Here is a 24,477-nt window from a genome sequence, read left to right on the forward strand (position 1 = left end):
TTGAGAATAATAGTTAGATGGCAAATGCATCAGTGAAAGGATCAGCATGAATGGCAAAGTGAGATTACCAGATTCATCTGGATTTGTGAATTTACATCTGCTTGCTTTCTGAGCTCATAAATGCTATGTTTTTTCTTAGATTTCTCATACTGTATCAATATATCTGTCAAGGGAGATTGAAAACTGTTGAATATCACATTACTCTTGAAACCAGTGTCTAAAATTCAGAGTAGAATTTGTGTATTCATTTATTTACTTGTTAAGTCAGCTTGAAAAGGCTTATCCAGAATAATGTTATGGAAATGGGGTTCACTGAATGAATGGGATACGTAATCCAGTAACTGCTGGAAAGTCCCTTAACTCATCCATGCCTGTGAAACAGTAGCACAGTCTCAACAGGAAAGTCAGCAGAACTGACTGGTTCAGAACATTCACTGGTTGCTTCAGGTCAGTATTATTATTTTAGGAAAGGAGGATGGTTTAATATTAGCTGGCTGCCCTGTGTAGACCAAGACATTCTCTCACTCCCCCTCCTCATCAGAAGGGAAAAAAAATATGATGAAAAAGCTCTTATGTCAAGATAAAGAGAGAAGATCGATTACCAGTTGCTGTTGCAGACCAAACTTAAGGAAGTGTAATTTAATTTAATTTATTGTCCATTATTAACAGACTGGAGCAGTAATAACTAAAATCAAACAAAAAATGTTGTGCGCTGCTCCCCATGGGTCTCAATGGGCTGCAGCTCTGGCCCAGGATGCTCCTGCTGGGGTATCCGTTGGCTCTGCCTCCTTCAGGCCTCATCCACTGCCACACTGTGGACTGCACTGGTAGATCTGCTCCACATAGTGACCATGGGCTGCAGGGGGACAGCCTGCTCCTCTGTGGGCCTCTCCTGGGCTTCAGAGAGCTGCTATCTCTGCCTACAGCTCCTCTTGTCCTCCTGCCCTGACCTGGGTACCTGCAGGGCTGTTTCTCACTCTTGTCTTCCACAGCTGCTGAGCAGCATTTTTTATCCTTTCTTAATTGTTATATCAGAGGCATTAACAGTGATAAGCTCATGGTAGTTCCCTTTATGAGCTTGCTGGAAGTAGCTCTTACCTGAAATGGGACAGTTGCTTCTCTCAGAGGTCACCCCTGCAGCACTGCTTGCTACCAAAACCTTGACATGTAAACCCAATACAGATGGTCTTCATGTAGTTCAGAGCATCCTGGGGGTAAAAATCAAAACTATCAAATAATATTAGGTGAATTTTATGTATGTAGAACCTCAAATAATAGTTAAATGGTAGTTTCTAGTAAAGGTAGAAGCCATAAAAGAGCAGCGTGGGAAAGGAGATCATATATTTATTACATAATTTACTGATCTATACTAGAAGACAGTAATTCTGAGAAAGGACACTTTTAAAATTCCAGAGAAGCAACATGGGGATGTTCAAAGTAACATCATATCAGAAAAGCCATTTTATGTGGATTTGGATTTGGAGTTATGATTAATGCTTCCTTTCTATTTATTTATTTTTATTATTTTTTCTGTGCAGAAAGTCTACATAACCTCTATTATTCTTTCTTAATATATTGAAAGCTTATTAATAGTTTTTCTTTCTTTTTGTTAGCAGATAGTTATTTTTCAGAGTGGTGCAGTTACAAGGAATTAGTCTTTTTCAAATTTGTTCTGAAAAAGTGTATTTATTGTGAATTTAACTAGAGAAAATAATTTAACATTTTTCCCTTAAATCTAAAAAAATACTGACAGTTATCCTCTGAATGAAACACCACCGTGTACTAGCAATGTCTTAATCTATCGTTATTCACAAATAAATTAATCCACATTGAAGTATATTTTCCTGTCTTACTATTTATCTTGATATTGCCATCTGTTTCAACCCTGCATATATTTTCCCCTTTGCTTGATGAGATAGATACTGTCTTTTCAGCAGTTTTCATCATCGTAGTTTTAGTGCATACAGGGTCAACCAGCATGAATATTTCAGTATATTCATTCTCTCTCAGTTGAGAGAGCTACGTTCTTAGATACACTGCAGTGTCTCAAAAGATAATTTATCAGATGTTGAACAATATGAAGTGAAATGTGACTGAAAGGGTTTGTCATTGAGGTGGGTTAAAAAATAAGATCCGACTGAAGTGTTGCTGTTGTAGTGGTATTGTAGAAGACCATCCAAATCTTTCAAAAAACAATTGTATTTTTGATTCCTGAATGACTTTTTTTAAAGACATTTAGTGCCACAGAGACTGAAAAGTAAGATTTTGAATAGAAAATGCTCATACCTAGGCATAATATTTGGTGTGAAGATCTGATTGAGCTGAAAATGCCTTCCCCTTCAGATATACGGAATCAACTCTCTGGCACCAAAGTTCTTAAAAGGATAAATTTTCAGCTACAGCAGATTCTTGTGACAAAGATTAATAAAGAAGAATAGAAAGGAGGAAAGATATTCTGCTCAGTGAATAAATGAATTGTGATCACCTGTATCTGGAATTCTACTGCCTGAGTGAAATAAGACAGTTTATCCTTTGTAAGGCTTGATTTGGGATTTGGGGTGTGACTCTACTGGATCCAAAAGGAAGTTGTACCTCCAAAACCCTATCTCATGGAAGATAGTGGATTGTGGTAGAACTGACACTTGGACATCAACATTGAGAAAGTTTTTTGCTTCTCATCAAGACTTAACACGTAAGCTGTGAAGATTATTTAAGGTAACAAGTTATGACAGGAATATGAGAGCTTGCTTTTTGGGGTACATATCTGGGCTTCTACACAGACTGACAAATGAGGTATTAGAGGAGATAGAACCTGGGTCTGAAGGAAAGAAAGTAAGGGCAGGGGAAGATTTATACAAGAATAGCAAAATGAAACCACAAATTCTTACAAAAATATAAAGGTAGGCTAACTAATCGTTGTTCATTCAAGCGCTAGCTTATCAGAGACTATCTAGTTTGACAGAACTGAAAGGCAGGATATTCTGCATTTTTATTACTGTATGTACTAAGAAAAGAGAAGAAAAGCACTCAAAGCATGACAATGTCTGTGTGGGTGCTGCTAGGGAAAAACTGTTTTCTAAACTGTTGTCTATGCCTTTTTCACCAACTGATATGGTTAAAAGAGTGTAAACACCATGGTTTATATCTGCATCAAATCTTCACTGGCAACGAAGTCTGTGGCAGTTGCCAGCTCTAGGCTCACATCACATACACATAGATAGCTAATTGTCAGTGTCCTATAGTAACCGCTATGCCTACAGGACTCCAAAAGTGCAGAAGTAAGGTAAAATGCATGAAAAGGAACTATAAGACACTAAATTTCTTATACGCATCTATGTCTTAGGTACATACAGATAATAGCTTGAAAACACTATTCTAGGTACAGGGAGTTTTTCATTTAGATGGTTACAGCTTTATATGTAGTTTGTGTAATTTCAGACGTCTGTTTTTATTTCGGCTTGGCCTCTATGGGACCGTAACTATTATTACATTTGACACTGTTAATGATCTTCAATTGAAAGTGAAAGTGAGGAACTGTAATTTTTCCTGAAAAACCTTAAATGGTATTTTGGGGGGCAGTTGGAGTATGTGCCTGGTTATCACCATTACTTTAAGAATTTTTTTGTTGTTCCCTTAAGGAAAATAAAATTAAAATTGCCATTTCGTCTAGGAAGTACAAAGTAAAGGAAGCTTGAGATATTAAATTCTGCTGAACAGAGTTATTAATTAGTTGAAAATTAAATGAACTTTTCTAGTTCTTTCTCACCAAAGTGACTCTTAGTAAGCATTTAAAAACTTCCCATGGCAATCATGTCTTTCACCTGCTACTACCGGTATGTCTAACTTCTAAGGCAGCACACTGAGCTGTACTTCCTATATGCTGTCCTACGTCAAAGGTTCTTGCTGCTTCTGAATTCATAGGAAGTAAGTTTTGGTCAAAAGCATAACTGTGATGGGTTGACCTCGGTCATCTGCCAGGAGCGCACTCAGTTGCTCTGTCACTGCCCTCAACAGGACAGGGGGAGGAGATTAGATGAAAAATGTCATGGGTCAAGATGAAGACTGGGAGATCACTTACAAGTTACCTTCACAGGCAAAACATACTGGTTTTGCTCTCTTCCCCAGGCTCTCTCTGAGTTGCCCACCCACAGCTTCTGGGCCCGGCTGTGTCTGGCACGGGGCAGCCCCAGCCTCTCCTCACACTGCAGCCCCACAGCCCTCAGGAGGGCGTCTGGTACCCACACCCCATGCAGTAACGTATTTAGCTCATATGTCTTGAAAAAGTTATTTTGTATTTCTTTTCCAAGAGATCTCAGCATTACAGAATCATATAGTATAGTATGCTTATAGTCAAGCTAAACTTAATCTGTTATGAGTACCTGCCAAACAACACTTACACAACTGTTGGGCAGGATGTGTGGATTGCTCCATGAATTTCTACGTCATTTTGATTGGTTTCGTATGCAGTTTCATATGCTTTCTTCATCTGTAAATGTATTTCAAGTCTTCTCAGAAACTAATGCATATATGAGTAGAGAGCAGTATCTGCATATTGCTTTTTCTGTACATCAGCTGGTGGATAGATCTAATGGCTTTCCATGCTACAAGGTATGATGGTAAATGCACGCCAGGAAAGTATGAAGGATGCTCTTAAAATAATGCCTCCTATTTAATTATGTTGGCCCACGATGTCGGAGCAGATGTTGGTACTATGGCAATAGAGGTTGAACCTTCCCACCAATATTCTGTTACGTTATGTTGCTGTGTGACAGAAGGAAGCAGAGGGGCAGTTTGACAGAATAGCATCTGACATGGAAATCCATATGAAGCAAAGGAATGTCATTGAATTTCTTGGTGCAGAAAAAATGGCACCCACTGACATTCATCAGTGCTTGCTGAATGTTTATTGAGACCAAACAGTGGATGGGAGCACAGTGAGGTGGTAGGTGGTTAGTTTCAGCAATGGTGACAGTGACAGTGGGTCACCTCCGCTAAGTGCAGATTTGCACGAGTGTGGCATGCAGGCTCTTGTTCAGCACTGGTGAAAAATGCATAGCTAATGGTGGTAACTGTGTTGAAAAATAGTGTTTTGTAACTGAGAATTTGCTTTGTGGAATAATGTTATTGTGCTCTTTGTATCTGTTTTAGTTTCCATGGAAATAAATAGGAGGCATTACTTTCAGAGCAACCTATGCGTGAATGTTTTGGGTTTTTTTGCTAATTTTGATAAGTAAAATGAAGAAATCAAATAATCTCCACTCTTTTATTGTCTTCATTGATATTTGAGTGTAAGGCGTTTATAAATACAGTCAAATTTTGTTTTCAAAGAAGAATAAAAGCAGGCACAGAGAGGAAAGGGAAAAGGAGAGGGAGAGGGAGGGGAGGGGAGCGGAGCGGAGTGGAGAGGAGTTGGAAGGGACCTTCAAAGACCATGTAATCAAACTGCAATAATAACAATAGAGAATCAGAACCTGACAACTCAAACTGTGATACAAGTGTCAGAAAGATTAATTCTGTGATTGTGACTGTGATCAGCACACTGCAAGGTACACACAACACAGGCTTCCTTCTCCAAGTGCAGAAGTTGTCTTCCAAGGGCAGAAGAGATGGTATAGTATGAATAATCCATTGAGTAAAGGATTGATTCTGGTGTTAGTTTGATGATAAGTGATAATGAGGCTGAGAGGTCAGTGTGGTCCTAATCACTGAAGTGTGTTTCCTGTTACTGCCTTTCTCAGTCTCTGAGAAAACTATTTTAATGTTTGATTTTTTTTCCCTAATACTCCCAATAGCAGTGATCTGCCATCGTGAATCTAATTTATAAAAAAAGACAATTCAGCTCTGTGTAAGTACAAAGTACAATACTGTTGATGAATTGTCAGGAAGATTTAGAGGAGAGATAGTTACGGACATCCTTCCAGTGGGTATAAAATCACCAATAAGATGCATTTTGCTGCCATCAGAGATAAGAGTTCTAGCTCTCTTGTGTTGAGTACAAACTAAGAGGTTGTATGAGATTATGCATTGCATTTAAAATAGCATAATGCTTCAAAATAATATAATAAACAGGGAAATAGTTTGGTCTGAACTCTCCGGTTCCTTTCACTTCAATTTCTCTTTCAATTTTAAAATGGTATCTGGTTGTCACAGAAAGATATTCCAAAAAGGAAAGACTGGAATGATTTATATTCAAAGCCATAGCTCTGTAAAACTAGAGTCCACTTCATCAGACTACATTCATTCAATCAAGGAATTAAAAAATGTAATGGAAAAAATAGAGTTTAGAAATGTTTGACCTACGCATTGTTTGAAACAATGAATTTATAAATAGCCAGTAGTTTCTACATCAATTCAAAGGCTAATGCTTTAGGGGCTTTTTTTGTCTCTTTTTACTTTTTTCTCTAAATCAGATGCAGATGACCTTTTAAATATCCTGTATAAACAGATAGCAAGGAAGAGCCAGGGGTAATACTGAGGGAAAATCGGTGGCTTGCAACAAAATACCCGTGAGGGAAAGAGTTCTAAGAAGTTAAAAGTTGATGTTTACCCTTTTAAAAAGGCTTCCTGCTGGAAGCATTGCCTTATATTTTTGAGTGTTTTTCTTTTTGAAGATAATTAAAAATAAGCTTAACCAAAAAGGCAGTAATGGCAGGTTTTTTCAAACCCTCCAGTGCCTTCTGTTTTGTAGTTGTACAGTCAATGTATCTGAAGCCCCTAGTGAATAGAGCGGCATTTGTTCTCAGAAGTAAACAATCAACATTTTCCAACACATCATTCATTTTCTTGATACTTCCTCAAACTAAATTTTTTCTGTTTCCTGAAACTTTTCATAGCTATTTTTTAGAGGATGTTAAAGGAGGACTGGGCCACTGAGGGAAAAAAATTGCTCTCTATTTTGACAATATTTTAGTCTATAGCAATCTCAGTGCTCAATTGCAACTCTGTCAATGTCTTCTGTTAGCTTCTCCTAGCTGTAGAGATGATTTTTCTCCTTCACATCGGCTCTATGTCTTTCATGTTTTCTTTCATGCATCAATGACTTCAGTGCAATTGTGCTATCTGTATTTAGCATTACTGTTTCACAGGCAGTACAGACTCACACTGAATTATTTTTTCTTGTGTCTTTTTTACTTAGACAAAGAGGTAGATACTGTCTCTACTTCTTGTGTTTTATTATTTCAATCCTGCATTTTTTTGGAACGTGACTACCTATGTATCTCAAAGCACTGGTGGAAAGACATGAATATACTACATTCCCCCTTGATGTTAAGTTTGGGATACTTCGTTGCTAATATTTTGCTGAAGCATGGTTGTCCTTTCTTAAAAATTCTCAAGCAAATGACACTTAATAAGACAACAAAACTGGAAACAGAGGTTGGACATTTTGGTTTTAAATATTATAGGATAAAACTGTAGTTGCAAAAATTGAAAATAACAAGAAAAACACTTATTTGTATAAAAACATGGAAGATTGCTATTTTGATTATTTGGTAAAGTGGGGACATGACAGAGTAGAGATGATCATGCAGAATATTTTATGTCTTCCCCATCCAAAAAATAGCCAGGGAAAGCGGCAAACTCTTTCCTCCCATTTAGTTTAGAAACTGCCTTTTGTTCCTAATTCTCTCTATAAAGTTATAATAGATTTTGTAATTACTAGTTTATGTTACAGTGATTAGAGGAATAAATTATGTTAGACATGTGGAGACATGAAGTAGTAATTAAGATTTCTTCCTTTTATTGTAGGAACTCCATCTTTTAAGAACTTTTGCATATCCTTTTCTGAGGTATGGCATTTGATGTAAAATACATATAAATTAAAATTTCACATTTTACAATTCCATCCCAAATGGGACCTTTAGGAAGTAGAAATGTTTAAGAAATATTATTTTGGAGTGAATGTAACAATTAACAACTATTACTACCTAGGAAATTATCATGATTATAAATTTTCTTTTTTAGCATTAAATTATATAAATGAACTGTATATTTCAAATTTTGACAGTGAGGAAAATGACTACTTCAATTACATAAGAGGTGAAGTAAACAGGGAGAATAAACGAGAGAAGTCCTAACAGCTTTTATAACGCAAAGAACAGGAATTTAAAGAAATGTCCTGAAACAATCTTGCAGGAAAGAAATAGAAAGGATGGGTAGGCCAAAAATTTAGGTAAGCTTTTAATGTAGAGGAGACAATTGTGAAATGCTGAATTTATATGACAAATATATGAACTGCAGGTGTGACTAAAATGGATATAAACATATAGCGTATAAACACATCTATGAGAGGATAGAGTCAGGAAAGATAAATGACTTTCGTAAATTGATAAGAGTTTTTTACTTGTAAAATCTTTCAGAACTGACCACTCTTTTTGTTCTTTAAAAATATCTATTGTTTCTAAGAACTACTGGTCAGGCATATTACTACATTTTCATACAGTGATGCACCTGAAGATGCTCCACATAGGATTTCTCAGAGGATTTAGAAATACCTTAGCTATCAACAGGATGCCTTAGATCATTCAGAAAGGACAGTAAGTCTGCTACATAAATAATGCAGTTGAAAAATAAGGAAACTGATTGCTTAATTATCTCTTTAGTTAGATCATGTTATGTGGCAGACCATTCTCTATTTGTCAGATGTAGCACATTTGCAAGGAAAAGCCAAATAATGTAAATGTAATGACTAGAATGCCATTGAGCAGTGTGTTGCTGGAAAGAGCTGCATGGGATTAGACTGAGTTTATCATTTAAGAATAATGTGCAGATTTCAATAATGTATTCGCTTGGAAGGAATAATTACATACTATAGAAAATTTAGTCACCAATGGAGCAAGGAATACTATTTCAAGTACCATGTAAGACTGTGTACCATAAAAGAGAGTTATGAAGTGTTCTAGGAATAGTGTAGAATTCTTTATATTGCAAAGAGAAGAAAGCAGTATGTATTAATGTATAAGGCAAGAACTAAACCTTCATGAAATGGCATAGTCCTGGAATAGAGAAGAGAATGCAAAATCTCTCTATGATTATATAGATAAAACAAAAAGAACTGAAGTTTTTGGTACAAATAACACTTATGCCAAAGCAAGGAGATAAAAAATAAATAAATAAATCCCATTAAATAACTTACGTAATATGTTTTACAGGAAATTAGGAAAAAGAAGATTAGGAAAAGAGTACTTCTGATGTTTTACAAATACCAGCAAATGTCATATGGAAATCTTGACCTGGCCTATCAACCAGTTACCAGAGTTGGAAATAACAGTACACACAGTGCATTATTGAAACAGCAAATAACCAAGAAAAGTAATTATTATGGAGTATAGTGTTTTTTTTAACAGTGTAATATCCAGCACCTGTAATTGACAAATACAGTTCACTGGACTGATGATGTTGTCAATAAGATAAGATAAGATATTCTGTATGAATCTTGCCAAAATTATATCCTGATCTGGTTTTGGCATCTCACAGTCTGATGCTGCTTTCATAAGGCAGCTTTTAATTTAAATTTTAATTAGGACTACCTGCTTAGTCTTAATACAAATGTGATTAAGTTAAATTTACTTGTGTAACTGTAGTGTAGTTGTGTGTAGTGTTTTAAAGAGTGCATTTACTTAATAATAAGTATACAGTTATTGTTTTAATCTTAAGAGTATTATTCTCTAGAATAAATGAATTTATAACTCCATTAAAGGATTGACTTAAATCTGTTGGGCAAACAAAAATGTGAGTTATATTTAAGGGTTTATGCATATTCAACGTCTCTTTTCACAGATCTACCTGCAATACCTTGAGCATTCTTGTAATGATACAAAACATCAGTACATCTCTACTGGACTATACATCTCCTAAATGATCAGCTCCACTGATCTTTTTGGGATATGAAATGAAGTCAGTAAGGACTGTTCCAACACAACTCTGTTTCTCATCGTTTGAAATACTGTATTAGATGTAGCATCAGTTCAGATTCATCAGTAACTTCCTGAGGCCAAAAGAAAAATTAAAAATATATCCATGCTCTCACCCTTCTCCACCTTTTCTTGGGATTAAGTTTACCATAATGCTATATTATCATGAGTATACTATTTTCTAAATTATTAATATATTCCTTCAATAATAAAATGACAATTTAGTTCTTAATTCTGGTATATACACCCCCCATCTTAGCTGACATTTACCACTTTTGGGGTTGACAGACACTGTTATTCACTTCTCTATGGTATATTTGCTTTTGCTCCAAGTATACATCTTCTGGAGGCACATATATTGTAGACTATTCATGAGGAGAAAGCGCAGATACATTAAACATAGAAATTCTTCACTACTCTTGCCAATCTAAATTTTATAGTGATTAAAGTTGGAAACAAAGACAGTTGTCTTAAATGTGTTTTTATATGACCTTCAGAAGTAGGCTAAAGGAACTAAGCATCACTGTTTTTAATTGTGTTGCACGTTTGTATCAAAGAAAAAACAAAAACAACGCTTTTTATGTATAGGGCAAATTGTACACTAAGATATATTTGTGCTAACTGTGCACTGAGATATATAAAAACTAGTAACCAATGTTGTTGTAATTTTTTTTTGTTGTTGTTAATATCTAGGGTACTTTAAGAAAACTTGCAAGCTGTAACAAAAAGATTCTTGTTAACAACAACAAAAATCATTACCTACAATCAGGTCTCTTCTTTGATTGTTGTCACTAATGCAGAGAACATGAGATTTAGAGATTATTTCTCCTTAATAACAAAACAGGTAAAGACAAGACTTTCAAATGCACGCATAAAAAACAAAAAGCTGTTTCAAATTCAGTAAATAAAACATATGTGTTGTTTTAGTGCATTAGACTTCCTTGGTCATTCCTTGTTGGAATACAGAGATCATTCTAGTTCTATATACCACAGTTAATACAAATTATCCTTTCAGTCCTGAATTGGCCAAACAAACAATATAAAACATAAAAAATGTATGTCTACAAAAGAAAAGTATGAGGACAATCTAGCTGGATATATTTCCATCCTGAGAGCACAGGTTTGTGTACAGAGACTACTAATTGAAATAGACTTGTGCAACATCAAGCTGAGTAGAAGCTGAAGAAACTTTCTTAATTTAACCCACTTCTTTAATGAATGAGAACCTGAAACAACAGGCATAAGCCTTATTTTTTTGTTTGTTTGTTTATTTTGCTTAACATAAGAATTCAATTTTTCCTATCAATATGCAGTCATCTACTGGAGGTGCTAGACCAACTTACCAGAAAGTAAGGGCATTTCAATTCCAGTGCCTGTTCTCTACTTTCTGTCTGCATCTAGCATAGGGACTGTGTTTATTACATTAATAATGGAAGAAAACATGCATATTGACTCACAGTAAAATCCTTCGGTGTATGAAATTCAATTTGTCTTAGGTTCATGGTAGCTTCTGTATTTTCTGGAGTAGAAGCTGTAACAGTCTAATGAAGCAAAAACTTTCTTGTTCTAGCTCTCTGAACATCAGCTAAAGACCTTGGTTTAAGAAAGGAGTTTGATCATTGCTCATGCAATGCATTGTAAAAAAGGAAACTGCCTTTCTCAGCTGATTATTTGATGTTTATGTCAGCAAGAAAACCATCTACCTTCTCCAGACTGTGATTTCTCAATTTAGAATAAGCTACAGTAATGTGCAAAAGATGCAAATATAGGTATGAAGTAATATATTTGCTGTATTTCCACAGTCTGTAGAACTTGAGAATCTTGCAGATGATATCTCGTGGTTGTGATGTTTGTAGATGACTGGGAAAATCACATTCTGATCCTTTGATAGATATTACTTCACCAAGGATGTGTAAAAAATATTATAAATTTTAATTTATATCTTACCACTTTAAAATAGTAATGGAATCCAAAAAAATTTTTGTCAGCAAGGATCAATTGTAAGCTTTCTTTATAGAAATAACAATAACAATTTTTATCTCCTCTGGATAATGACTCAAGTTAATGCAAACACATTTAATCTAAAAATGCACTGGTGTTTTTCATTTCTGCTTTTTGCTTCTTCTCAGCATGCAAAATAATTTCTTTTCTCATCTTGTGTTACTTGTTATGCTTATATTTTACTTTGCTCTTGCTTTATTTTTCTTGAACTTATAAAAATTTTCTTTTTGAAATCTGCCATTTTCCTTTTCACTACTCTGTTAACATATACGGGACTTGAAAACTGGCAATATGACAGAGTGAGAAAATTAGACGTGTGACATGTCTCATTAAAACTTAGTGTAAAAAGTGTAAAATCTTGCTTTACTGAAAAGAGTTGCTTTAAATGTTACCTTAAGGATAAATTGAAATAAGTTAATCTGTTTGGTAAGTAAAGCTGGTTCAAAGCCAGTATAGTTAAATCCGGCAACTAAGAGACTATGCAAGGGACATGAGAGCAAAGGTAAGGCTGAAGGTCTTTTTGAATAATTGCAGCTAACGTTAAACAACTGCACCATTTAATAGAGTTCATGGAGCTTAAAATAAATATCCCCATTGTGGGAATTCTATGCCAATTATTCTCTGCAGATCAAATCTGCCCACTGTCAGAATATTTTTAGAGACTATTATTATTTTTCTAGGAAGTATCCAGTAATATTATAATTTGTGCTGTAGAAAACTTAGAGTGAAATTATGAATGATTCCAAAGGTGTATTTTGGCATCATATGGCTAATATGATTAGTTATAAAAGAGTTAATAGGTAATGTTGTGGCCCTGAAAGTGGTCCATAATGAAGGGAAATTCGGAACTTGTTTGAATAAAATCTAAGAGATTGGTTAATTCTGGAGCATATTGAGGTCCCATTGTTATGGCAATACATGGATTAAATGGAAATGCTGGCAAATATTTTGCAGATCAAAGTAGGAAAAACTTATTCTAGATTATACAAAATTTTTTAAAAAAAGACATTATTCTAAAGTAGGAGAGTAAAAGTACGTTTAGCAAGGTGATAATGGAGTAGTCTTGACATTTCATGAAGACTGCAAAAATGTATAAATTGTGTTGGAAAGTTTCCTATACATTATGGTATATTAAAACTATGTAGAAAAATGACCTAAACTGTATTAACAACTACAGAATTCAATGTAAAGATTAATCTATAGTTTGTTAATACAGTCATATTCCAATCTCTACTTATCTACCAATCTCTGAAAATTTATAGAGATTTCTGAATTTCAAACACAAGTATGTGGTTCGGACTTTAGTCTTTATTTGGCATTGTCATAAATCATTACACGTTACATAAGTATTTTATATGGTAAAATGTCTCTAACTAACTTGATCTGCTCTTAATTTTCACAGTAGCAACTCCTGGCTTTTGGAATGAAAATAGGGTTAAGACCTTGTATGCTATGAGAAAAAAAGCCCACTAACTTTATTTTCAGTTTGGAGATTTCAGACTTGGCTGGCAATCACAGGGAAAAAAAAATCACTCTTGTAATTGGCAAGTTTGATCTGAATCACTGGAAGACAATTAACATAGAATTCCCACACTATAATTTTCAAGTCATTTTTAGAGGAGAATTATTATGTTGTTCATCTAACATCTTCTGAAAGATCGTTTACAAATATGAAAAGATACTGAGATAAATTTGATTCTGGCATCTTTTCATTAACCAATTGTATTTATGACTGCATGTACCTTAAAGAAAAAGACAATATATCTGAATTAACTATATTTTTATTGTAATTGAGGCTAAAAAAATTCCATATTTTTAAACATACTTTTCTCTCTGTCTTGGATTGATACCTCAATTTCTTTTTTAAAGTAGTGGAAATGCTAAGTCACGGCCTGAAACAGAGATTGAATATCTGAAACATAGAATCATAGAATGGTCTGGCTTGAAAAGGACCTCAAAGATCATCTAGTTTCAACCCCCCATGCTGAGTGCAGGGTTGCCAACCACTAGACCAGGCTGCCCAGAGCCATGTCCAGCCTTGCCTTGAATGCCTCCAGGGACAGCACATCCACAACCACCTTGGGCAACCTGTTCCAGCGCCTCACCACCCTCTGAGTGAAAAACTTCCTCCTAATATCTAACCTAAACCTTCCCTGTCTCAGTTTAAAACCATTCCCCCTTGTCCTATCACTATCCACCCTTGTAAACAATTGTTCCCCCTCCTGTTTATATGCTCCCTTCAAGTACTAGAAGGCCACAATAAGGTCTCCCCACAGCCTTCTCTTCTCCAAGCTAAACAAGCCCAGTTCCATCAACCTTTCTTCATAGGAGAGGTGCTCCAGCACTCTGATCATCTTGGTGTCCCTCCTCTGAACTCGTTCCAACAGCTCTGTGTCGTTCTTGTGCTGGGGACCCCAGGCCTGGATGCAGTACTCCAGATGGGGCTTCACAAGAGCGAAATAGAGGGGAACAATCACCTCTATCTCCCTGCTGGCCACTCCTCTTTTAATGCAGCCCAGAACATAGTTGGCCTTCTGGGCTGCCAGTGCACACTGCTGGCTCACGTCCGGCTTCTCATTCACCAGGACCCCCAAGTCCTTCTCCGCAGCACTGCTCTCAAGGAGTTCTTCCCCCAGTTTGTATAAATACCTGGGATTGCCCTGGCCCAAGTGCAGCACCCTGCACTTGGCCTTGTTGAACCTCATTATGTTCACACGGGCCCACTTCTCCAGCCTGTCCAGGTCCCTGTGGATGGCTTCCCTTCCCTCCAATGTATTGACTGCACTGCTCAGCTTGGTGTCATCTGCAAACTTGCTGAGGGTGCACCAGATTCCATCATTTATGTCATTGATAAAGATGTTGAAGAGCACCGGTCCCAAGACTGTGCCTTGGGGGACACCACTTCTGACCAGCCTCCATCCTGACATAGAACCATTGATCATAACCCTTTGGCTGCGACCAGGAAACCAGTTCTCAATCCACCAAACAGTCCATCGTTCAAGTCCATACCTCTCCAATTCAGAAAGGAGGATGTGGTGAGAAGAAGGTGGGAAGGCAGGGCCAACCCAGGGAAGCTCAGGTGCATGCAATTCACCTGAGTGACCGGAAGGGGTGGAACCAGGATCCACCCCTTCCCAGACCTCATTTAAGGGCTGGCAGGGGAGGCAAGGGTATTTTGCTTAGAATCCCTGTCTGCTTTAGGCCATCCCAGGGTAAGCAGCTTTATTTCCTTTGTTTCTGTGGCTACGGTGTTTAGGCTCCTTCTCATTTGCTGCAGCAGAAGACTTTGCCACCCCACAAACTTTCAATCACATTAGAGTGTTACAGAAGTATTCAGAAAATGCTCTTAATTCCCCCCTGTCCCTAGTTATCTTCTATTTGGCAGCACCTTCTTAATTTAAAAAAAAAAGTTTAAATCCTTCTCAAATTAAAAGCCTGTTCCAATATTTTAAGTAGATAACCAAATTTGCAAAGCTGTGTTTCATAGTACTTGCAATTACTTTATGTTGAAACGGGGCTATATAAACTTAATCAAGCAGGTAAAATATACATATCACTAACAGCTGAAATAGGAAGTTTTTCTGTGGAGAAACAGTGAGAAATTCACTGAAACGGCAGTTTTCAAAATATCACTGACGGATATGAAAACAAAATCACATCTTCACAGCTAATCATTTTGTGTGATAAAATTACTAAATGAAACAGATGCCTCTCCATTTCTCTACTTGGCTGCTATGAATCACAGAGGTCCATTAGCCAGAATAACTATAGGAAACACTTTATGCTAAAAGTTGCAAAACAAAAGTTTTTTTTCTTAATACTAGAGTAGACTGTCAAAACTTTTCAGTCCTGATTGAGACACTACTTACGCTTTTCAGATCTGGGTAAAGATTTGGTGTTCAAGGCTGCCAAGTATACAGGGCTATCTGTAGCCATCTTGAGTCACCTAGCAACAACTAGCTTAAGAACTAAAAAACAAAGGAAGTGAGAGGTATTCTCTTTCCTTGCTTATTTTTACTTATTTAATTACCTCTGTAAACTTTGCTTGTAACACACCGTGATGTTCTGCTTCCTGAACTTCAAAGATCTTCTGAAATGTCATTCTGAATTTGAAGTTGTTCTGCAGTATCTGCGGACTGTTATGTACATACAAAAAGAAAATTGAAAATTGCTTCAAAGTGGAATGATTAACAGTCTTTAGAAAATGTGAAGTGTTATAGCTTTAAGTGTTCTAAACTATATGTTCATCTTTCTTATAAATATGCTGTTCAAAAGCACAACTATTTGCTATATGTGAAGATTGCTCAAAATTCAGCAATCTTTCCAGAAATAAATATAAAAATACAATATATATATTTTTAAAAATCTATACATTTTGAATTAGAGAGAGAGGTTTATGATTTTTTAAATGGCATGTAAAGAACATCTTTCACTTCTAAATCAGCTTAGTAAAGTTTTCTTATATACATATAGCAACAGGAGAAGTGGGGAAAAAATCATCAGTATTGATGTTATCTTGAATACTTGTCAAATAAATATGTTAAATGATCTTTACGTCCTTAATTGGATCTAAAGATAATTTTTCAAAAGCTTCACATATTGTTGTGGAGAGATTTTCTTCTGTCGTCTGATTTAGTTCTCTTCAGTACGCTATTTCTGTGCTCCTGGTGGCAGACAACATTCCCAGGCACGAGAATGCAGTCTTCAGGATTGCTAAATTACTAAAGTCTCTGGAATGTTTTGGTAAATATCACTCTCCCAAATGATTTGATTTCCATGAAAGATCTGTGAGTCACTTTTGACTAATACTTTTCCTTGGGACAGTTTACATGGGACCATAGGTAGAGAATTTGACAGAAATGATGTTGCTAGACACTGCTAGATGGCTTCTGAATTTTCAGAGAACAGGCACTGTAGCCTCAATCTGTTGTCACATGGCCATTTAGCTTGAATTTATAAGAATTTATAATACCAGACCTAACTTTGTGACGTGTATGGGAAAATTATAATTTTACACTTTTATAATTTACTATTATAATTTACACTTTTTTAACATTTTGCCCCAATATTTCATACTCAAGTAGACATTTATTTCTTGTGCAGTTCTGTGAAGGAATAGCACCCTCTTGTAACTGTCCTTCATCACTATGCCATGAAAATACTTTATCTGGTGGTTATGAGCCACCAGTGACCTCCTAGTAGTAAAACCTTTTTGAAGATAAAGTGGTACCCTAGGAAGCCCTTAAGAAGAAAATACCTAGGCTTTTGAGTTACACTAAAAGACTTTATAAAATGGACCACAGACTGGAAAATACTGTCCAGTCCATGAAAAGAACGTATCCTAAAAGGGTGAAAGGTTACAACTGAAATGCGCTGTCTGAGAAGAGGATGAAGAATTAAAGTTTATTAGAAAAATTAATTTCCCAGAAGGGGAGTCAGAATGTTTTGAAAACTACAGTTTGAAGTTGGTGAGAAAAATGGAATAATAATAATAAAAAAAAAAAACCAGGATTTACCTGCAAAAGATTTCTCCTACATCCACTTTCCTACTCATCATGTTTAGAGGAGGTTCCTATTTAATTCTTGTGGAATGAAATGAAGAAAGTAATAAGTTTATTCTGTAAAGTAAATATGCATTAGATATATATAATGTAAGCAACATTTAATTTGCCATTCTTTGAATATTTACTGTGTTTCTGAAAGTTTATTTCAAATCTTAAAGAAGAAAATAGGAGAATCTTTATATAGAACACCAAAGTAGTTCAAGTAGTTCAACATCAACTGTAGTTTTCTAAATTTCTCCCATAAACACTTTAATTCAAGATCCTGCATGAGCACTTTCTGTTTCACGTATTGCAAATGTCCAGCAATCGATCAGTATTTGAAAATGCTTCATAGCAGAAAAGTTTGCTGTTTCACTGGATCGTATTCCACCACTCCACTATGGTTGGTTTCAGCACAAGTGGCAAGGAAAGCCACATTCAAAATCCTAATAGTTTAATATTTTACCCCTGGTAATGACTTAAAACAGATGCTATGAAAAACAGTAGAAGGGCACTACAAAAAAAGAGAAAAAAATCTAGACCTTCTTTTCAAGGGAGATATTTATATTGTGTGATGTTTTTCATGACCTGAAATATGAGCTTGAATTAACAAAAACCCTTCAGATGACTATATATGATCTTGGTGTAATTCTTATTGATGTTTATAAGGTGTGTGTAGATAACTATGTTTAGAAAGGAACTGGTTCTGTCAAAAGTCTTGGAACATTCTGATATTTTTGGAGTCTGATTTTTAAAAACAGTCACTTGCACTCTAATTTCTTGCACTAAAATATGTATCGAAATAATACACTTAGATAAGGAAATTCTATAGCTATTTTTTTTCTGCGTCCGTATATTTGTAGTAATATGTGAGTACTAATGAATGGTCTTTGGATTTGCACTATAAAAAATCACTGAACAGTTGTCAGTAATATTTACATCACTTGCAACTCCATAAATCTCTTTAAACTGGTTATGTTTATCATTTCTGTATGGATGTACAAGTTTACGAACATAGTTACTCTACACTGGTAGCTTCTTGTTTATATGCTACGAAATGTGTTTCTTACTGCTGCATGCATAAAATCACAAGTATTCAAAATACCCTTTAAAATTAATCAAAACTTGTGCTTGACACAAGCTTTCTGCTGAATCCAAAAATAAAATACACATTTCGTAGTGACAATAGATCTGAATGCCAGATTCTTTCAGTTAGATATGAAATCAATGATACTGGGGCATACAAGTGCTGAGAGAAATTGTGGTAAGTGTATCCAAAGATCAAATAAGCCAACTACAATACTGTACTGAAAAAAGTAATGCAGTAGAATAGGGTTTTTTATATATAGACGTATTGAAAAAAGTCTGCACTGAAGGTCATTAATTATTAATTATTTATTAATTATATTGCTTACATATTACTTAGATAATGGGTACTAAACCAGTACTGAATCCTTAATAAATCTGTAAATTTCCTTTAGGTTATTTACATTTGTTGATGGGATTAAAAAAGATAATGACTTCAAATGAAATAGTCTCTGGTTTAGGAGAAATATAAATAATCTGATATATAAAATTTAAAATTAGTATGACATGGAGCCAGTTGCTCTGTTTTCCTTAATTGTCATGTATCCTGCCATGTTCTTTATCAGCTTAGTGAATTTACAACTAGCACAGCAGGTTGTGAATTTTTAATAGGATCCCTTCAAGGAAGGAAAAGGTCAGTATTAACATAAAAATCTTCTTTAAGAATTGTGGTGCAAAGGTTTCTTAGCAGAGAACAGGTGTTGCTGCAAAACTGAAATCTGCCACCACAGTCAAGTTAAAAGATTCTTGGAGCTAAGTTAAGAAACAAATGCTTCAGTATGAGATTATGACTGCTAGTGATTGAGAATGATTTTGTTTCCTTGGCATTAAGTTTGTTTGATGCATTCAAAATAATTTTATTTATAATAATAATTAACTTTTTTCATTACTTGTAAATAAAATGATCTCTTTTCATTTGTTTGTTTTTCACTTCAGCTTCATTCTGACCAGGATAAGGGAGACGGATCCCTCAAATACATTTTATCAGGAGATGGGGCTGGTACTCTTTTTATAATTGATGAGAAGACAGGTGACATTCATGCCACTCGGAGAATTGACAGGGAAGAGAAAGCCTTTTACACCCTGCGTGCCCAAGCTATTAACAGAAGAACTCTGAGACCAGTGGAACCTGAATCTGAGTTTGTCATCAAAATCCATGACATCAATGACAACGAACCAACATTTCCAGAAGAAACTTATACTGCTAGTGTTCCTGAAATGTCAGTAGTGGGTGAGTGCTTTATACTGCAACAAAAATGCCTGCTCTGTTATTTGACAGATATTTTCCCCATCTTCTGAAAATTCCTTAACATTTGGAATTCTTCTTTATGGAAGAAGTACTTTTCAGTTTGGCTTGCTCGTACAAATACTAGAATTTCATCCAGAAAGAGATGTTGTGATTTAATTTCTACTTAGAATTTTTAAAACATTAACTTACAATCATTTAGAATATAAATAGAATCAGAAAGTGAATAATGGTGAATCACCTCCCTCTTTAAGAATTATTAGAACAAGATAAATAAATACACTTGTTGAATGCTTAATGAATTTTTCTTTCATTTCACTGGAAGTGCCCAGTGATGATAATCACTACATGGAGAGCTGTTTTGTCTTTCACTCTTCCTGTGGCCAAGGAAAGTTATTTGTTTGCTTGTGTACTGTTGATGCACTGCCTGCAGATAGACTGCCTGCTCTTCATTCTCCTCTTTGCGTTCAGTTTCAGGCAGAGGGCTTAGCAAGTACTTTACATTAATAAAACCCCTGCCATTCCTTGATATATATCTGCCCAGAGCCTTCCAAGGTTTTTTTTTATTTTCCATCATGACTCCACATCTGAGTAACACTGAATTGTGAAAAACCGAACTCAGTTTGCTAAGCATGATCAAGTGCTAAGGGTAAACACTATTCTCCGTCTGTGTCAGAATTTTATCAAGATTAATGACATGAACCTAACAGAATGGATTTTTATCCACATCTACAAAGTTGTGGTCTGTATCATGCCAGGTAGTCAGAATCAACCACAATAGTATTTTGGAATGCAGACTATTATTATTTAGTGCAAAACAATCTTTAGGCTGTATTTTGAGAGTTTTCAAAATATTCTCTCTTTAAAAACAACAACAACAATATTCACTTATTCATTTTACTACAGCAGATAAAATATTAATTTCTAAATACCCAGAAAATGTCCACAATAGTTTCAGTACGTCTTTTATCTATTATTGTTTTAATTATTGCCACTGCATTTGCTACTAGATCAAAGAGTGCTTTTAGATGCTTTATACATACAGGTGTTTGAGTTTTTCTACTTTGGTTAATGTTTAAAAAGCAAGAAAATATTTAATTAATGAAAGATAATGGCAAAACTCTACAGCAATGCATGAAACCATAATATTAGTATGTTCTATTCTTAAGAAAATATTTCAGTCTTGTGGCTTGCAATTGAAACATTAAAAAGTCTCATCATTCAGCAATAAGCTTTTAGTATTCAAAAACGAAGGAAGGGAAGGAAAAGCAAATGTATTAGAATTTTGCATATAGTATCTAAATCACTTCCAGTACCTAAAAAGGGGCCTACAGGCAAGCTCCAGAGCGGCTCTATCAGGACAAAGGTAATGGCTTTAAACCAAAAAAAGGTAGATTTAGATTAGACATTTACTCAGGGAGTGGTGAGGAAGTGGAACAGGTTGCCCAGAGAAATTGTGGATGCCCAGTTCACAAGTATTCAAAGCCAGGTTGGATGGGGGCTTTGAGCATCCAGGTCTAGTTCTGTGATTATGTGATTGTATATTGGGCTGTACTGGAATCCCATCAAACTAGTCCACACACAGACAACCGAAAAAGTTTCCTTATTTATTGTTCTAAAATAGAACAAAATGTAATTTTTTTACTGGTTTTGCTGATTGGATTTCTAGAATCATGCATTTTAAAAAATGTAGGTACCTTTAGGAAAAGCATATTGAAAGAACATTGCTGAATTTTCTGGAGACATATGTCAAGATTTCAGTTGGATTAAAAGAAAAATTATCTTAGAGCTTCCACTTTCTTTTTCATGTTGACTGTGGCCTTAGAAAGCTTAAGACTTGTAGATAAAAGGAATGCAGAGATAAACTGCATTCTAGGATTGCCTTTTTCATCTTTTTTACTGCTTATTAATCACAGTAAAGGCAGGGATAAATGGGCCTACTTCAGGATCTCACATTTAGGTCAACAGCCTTGAAGACATCTTGTTCTCCTGAAATTTTTCTGCAGGTAACCAGATAGCTTCCCTTCTTTCACTTTTTTCATTTTCTTACACTGAATATTCTTTCAGTTTTCACTACAATCTTCTGTTCTGCTCCTTCTTCGCCTCTCAGTATCTTCTTGATCATCAAGACCTCTTTTCAGAACAGCACACCATTTCTTTTATTTCATGTTGCTTCTCTGTTCATTTGTTGTAGCCTAGATATAATTATTTCATCCTAGATCTTCAATGCTAAGCCACATTTTATGATTTTTTTTTCCCAGAAGCACTTTGCATTTCTAGCTGTCATGCTCCCTAGCAGCTATTTTCCACTTCTGCATTGTAAATATCAATGTACACTTCAGTGTAACCTCCCATTGAGTTTACATGTAATCTACAGGTTTGGTCTTCCACAGTTAGCTTGTCAACCCTAACTGAGGTTATCTTTTTGTCTTTCTCTTCAGATAGCATTTAGAGTTACTATTATTTGGGTTTCTCCCCAGGCTTTTTGTTCACTCCCTCATTAGTGCTGCTCCAACAACTTCTGGAACTTAATTCTTTTTTTCTGCCATAGCATTCATCTCATTACACTTCCTTCTTTTTTTTCTATTAACAAAGATTTTCTTTACTCTTTTTTTCATAATTCTCTCACCAAATCTTTTGTATTTCATGACTTGCAATTTTATAATGTTAATAATAACTGATTCTGAAAAAAAAAAGTGATTATATTACATATTTAGATATTTTACAAACAATCTTAAAATGACCATATTAGAACTGGAAGCATCCCCAGACATCCTTGTTTCCAGCTTATTATTTTCCAAGTTACAGAAGTAGCATGTAACCAAAGAGTTTGCTGACATAGATTTCTCTGAACATGCAGCTCTTTCCACTTCTCTGTTATTGTGCTGTATTGAATACTTTGCTACAGGGGAGAACATATCTCATTATTTCCCCTCTTCTACTAGAAAGAACAGAAGGTTTCTGCTAATTCAACTTATTTGAATGGATAATTTACTATACAGGTTACTTGTAGTAAAATAGTGCATAACTCACTTGAGAGTAAGGAAATATAAGTTAAAATTCAGCTCTACAATAGATATCTGTTGTTTATATTCCCCCCCCCCGCCGCCCTCACTCCCAGTTTATTATCTTCAGTGATTCTTCTTTAATATTTCTATATCATAAATACACGGTGAGGTTAAAGTCATTAATACTTGTATATTGTCTGAAGATGTTTGCAAAGAAACCATTTAAAAGGGCCAAGTGTATTAATTACTACTATAGTATCAGACCTTAGGGAAATTCAAACAGTATAATTAAAATTATTCCCAAATACGCCTTCTGACAATTGCAATAACCTGAAAAATGGCAGTTTACTTCTGGGCCTTGCACACCACCATATAATTCTAGTTTATTGTATAATGAAACTTGCAAGTAAATGTGGAGGAAGATACAAAATTCATAGTTTTATTCATGCCTTAGTAATACCATAGCTGGTGCCACATTCTCCATTATGTTATCTTTGTGTCCTTTATGTCCTCCTGTAGAGTTCAGATTAGGCTTTAGATCCTGAAGATGCTCATGTAAAAGACAGAGAGCAAGACTTGGCCTAAATGGCGTGCTCACCACAGAGCAAACCACAGACTGTGGTTTGTAAACACCAACATGAGTGATCAAAATCAGCGCCTTGGGATTTCTGGTTCATGTTTTGGTCTGGTGCAAGCAGTGTACTAATACTAAAGTTATAGTATAACTGATAACTGAGTTATCAGTTCTCTTTACTGAATTCAGTGAACTGATGCATAACAAGAAATTAATAGTTTGACAGTTGAGGTGCGTGATATAACTTTAATGAGGGTGTTTTTTTTATTTCTTTTGAATCATATGGTATCTTGCTGTGTCAAACATGGAATTTGAAGTGAAGATAAAGCCCCTCTGAAAATTTGCTGACCTCCAATTGTCATTATCCCTATTTTAATTGCAGTTATCAAAAACAACACAAATTATGTGAATGACTGTCTTGAGTTTAAGGTAGTCACTCAAACTTTTAAAAAGGCCTTTAATTTCTACCCTCAACTCCAGATGTGATGATGCTCAGTGGCTTCCTAACAGAGCCTTACTTTCCTAGCCTTGTCCTACCCTCATGCTCCCACTTAATCATCCTTCTACCATGTCTCAGAGTATCAGCTAGCATACAAATCATGACTGTTCACTGTTGTTTATGAATATAAAATAGAAGAATTCTAAATTTTGTTTGGATAATGCCATGTTAGTCAGTGTTTGCATATCAAAAGTATTTGCCAATTTGTGGAGGAAAGAGAAAGGAATATATCCTGAGAGCTGTGTACTAAAAAGTGACATCACACCGAAGAAGCACTTGTCTGTATTAAAAAATAAACTAAAAAGTTTTGTTTTTCTATTGTTTTATTATTTTAACTCCTTGCAGGAATTAGGTTATAGAACATTATTTGTTCTTATCTTTCTTTTATATAACACTACTTCAATATTTCAGAGCAAGGATTGTTTAGGAGCTAGCACACCTATTACCACTGCAGTTTGCTGTGTGCTAGGATGGTCTAAACAGTGCATTTCAGATTCAGTGAAATACTCCATATTCAACCACAAGGCCTCTGTATCTTTTAACAGAATATTTTCAGATAGATTTAGTGTGGCCTATATGAGACACTTGTGAACCAGAAACTGGCCAAGT

General features: G+C 35.3%; 1 protein-coding gene across 2 annotated transcripts in view; it reads left to right on the top strand.

The window, feature by feature from the left end:
* CDH10 (cadherin 10) overlaps nt 1-24,477 on the top strand; it is a 96,375-nt gene that overhangs the window by 40,045 nt on the left and 31,853 nt on the right. For both annotated transcript variants that reach the window (XM_021387350.1, XM_021387351.1), the window contains one exon: nt 19,478-19,772. In XM_021387350.1, the coding sequence (XP_021243025.1) occupies nt 19,478-19,772 (295 nt within the window). The remainder of the gene's footprint in view (nt 1-19,477; nt 19,773-24,477) is intronic.

This window comes from Numida meleagris, chromosome 2, assembly GCF_002078875.1.
Source record: "Numida meleagris isolate 19003 breed g44 Domestic line chromosome 2, NumMel1.0, whole genome shotgun sequence".
NCBI lineage: Eukaryota > Metazoa > Chordata > Aves > Galliformes > Numididae > Numida > Numida meleagris.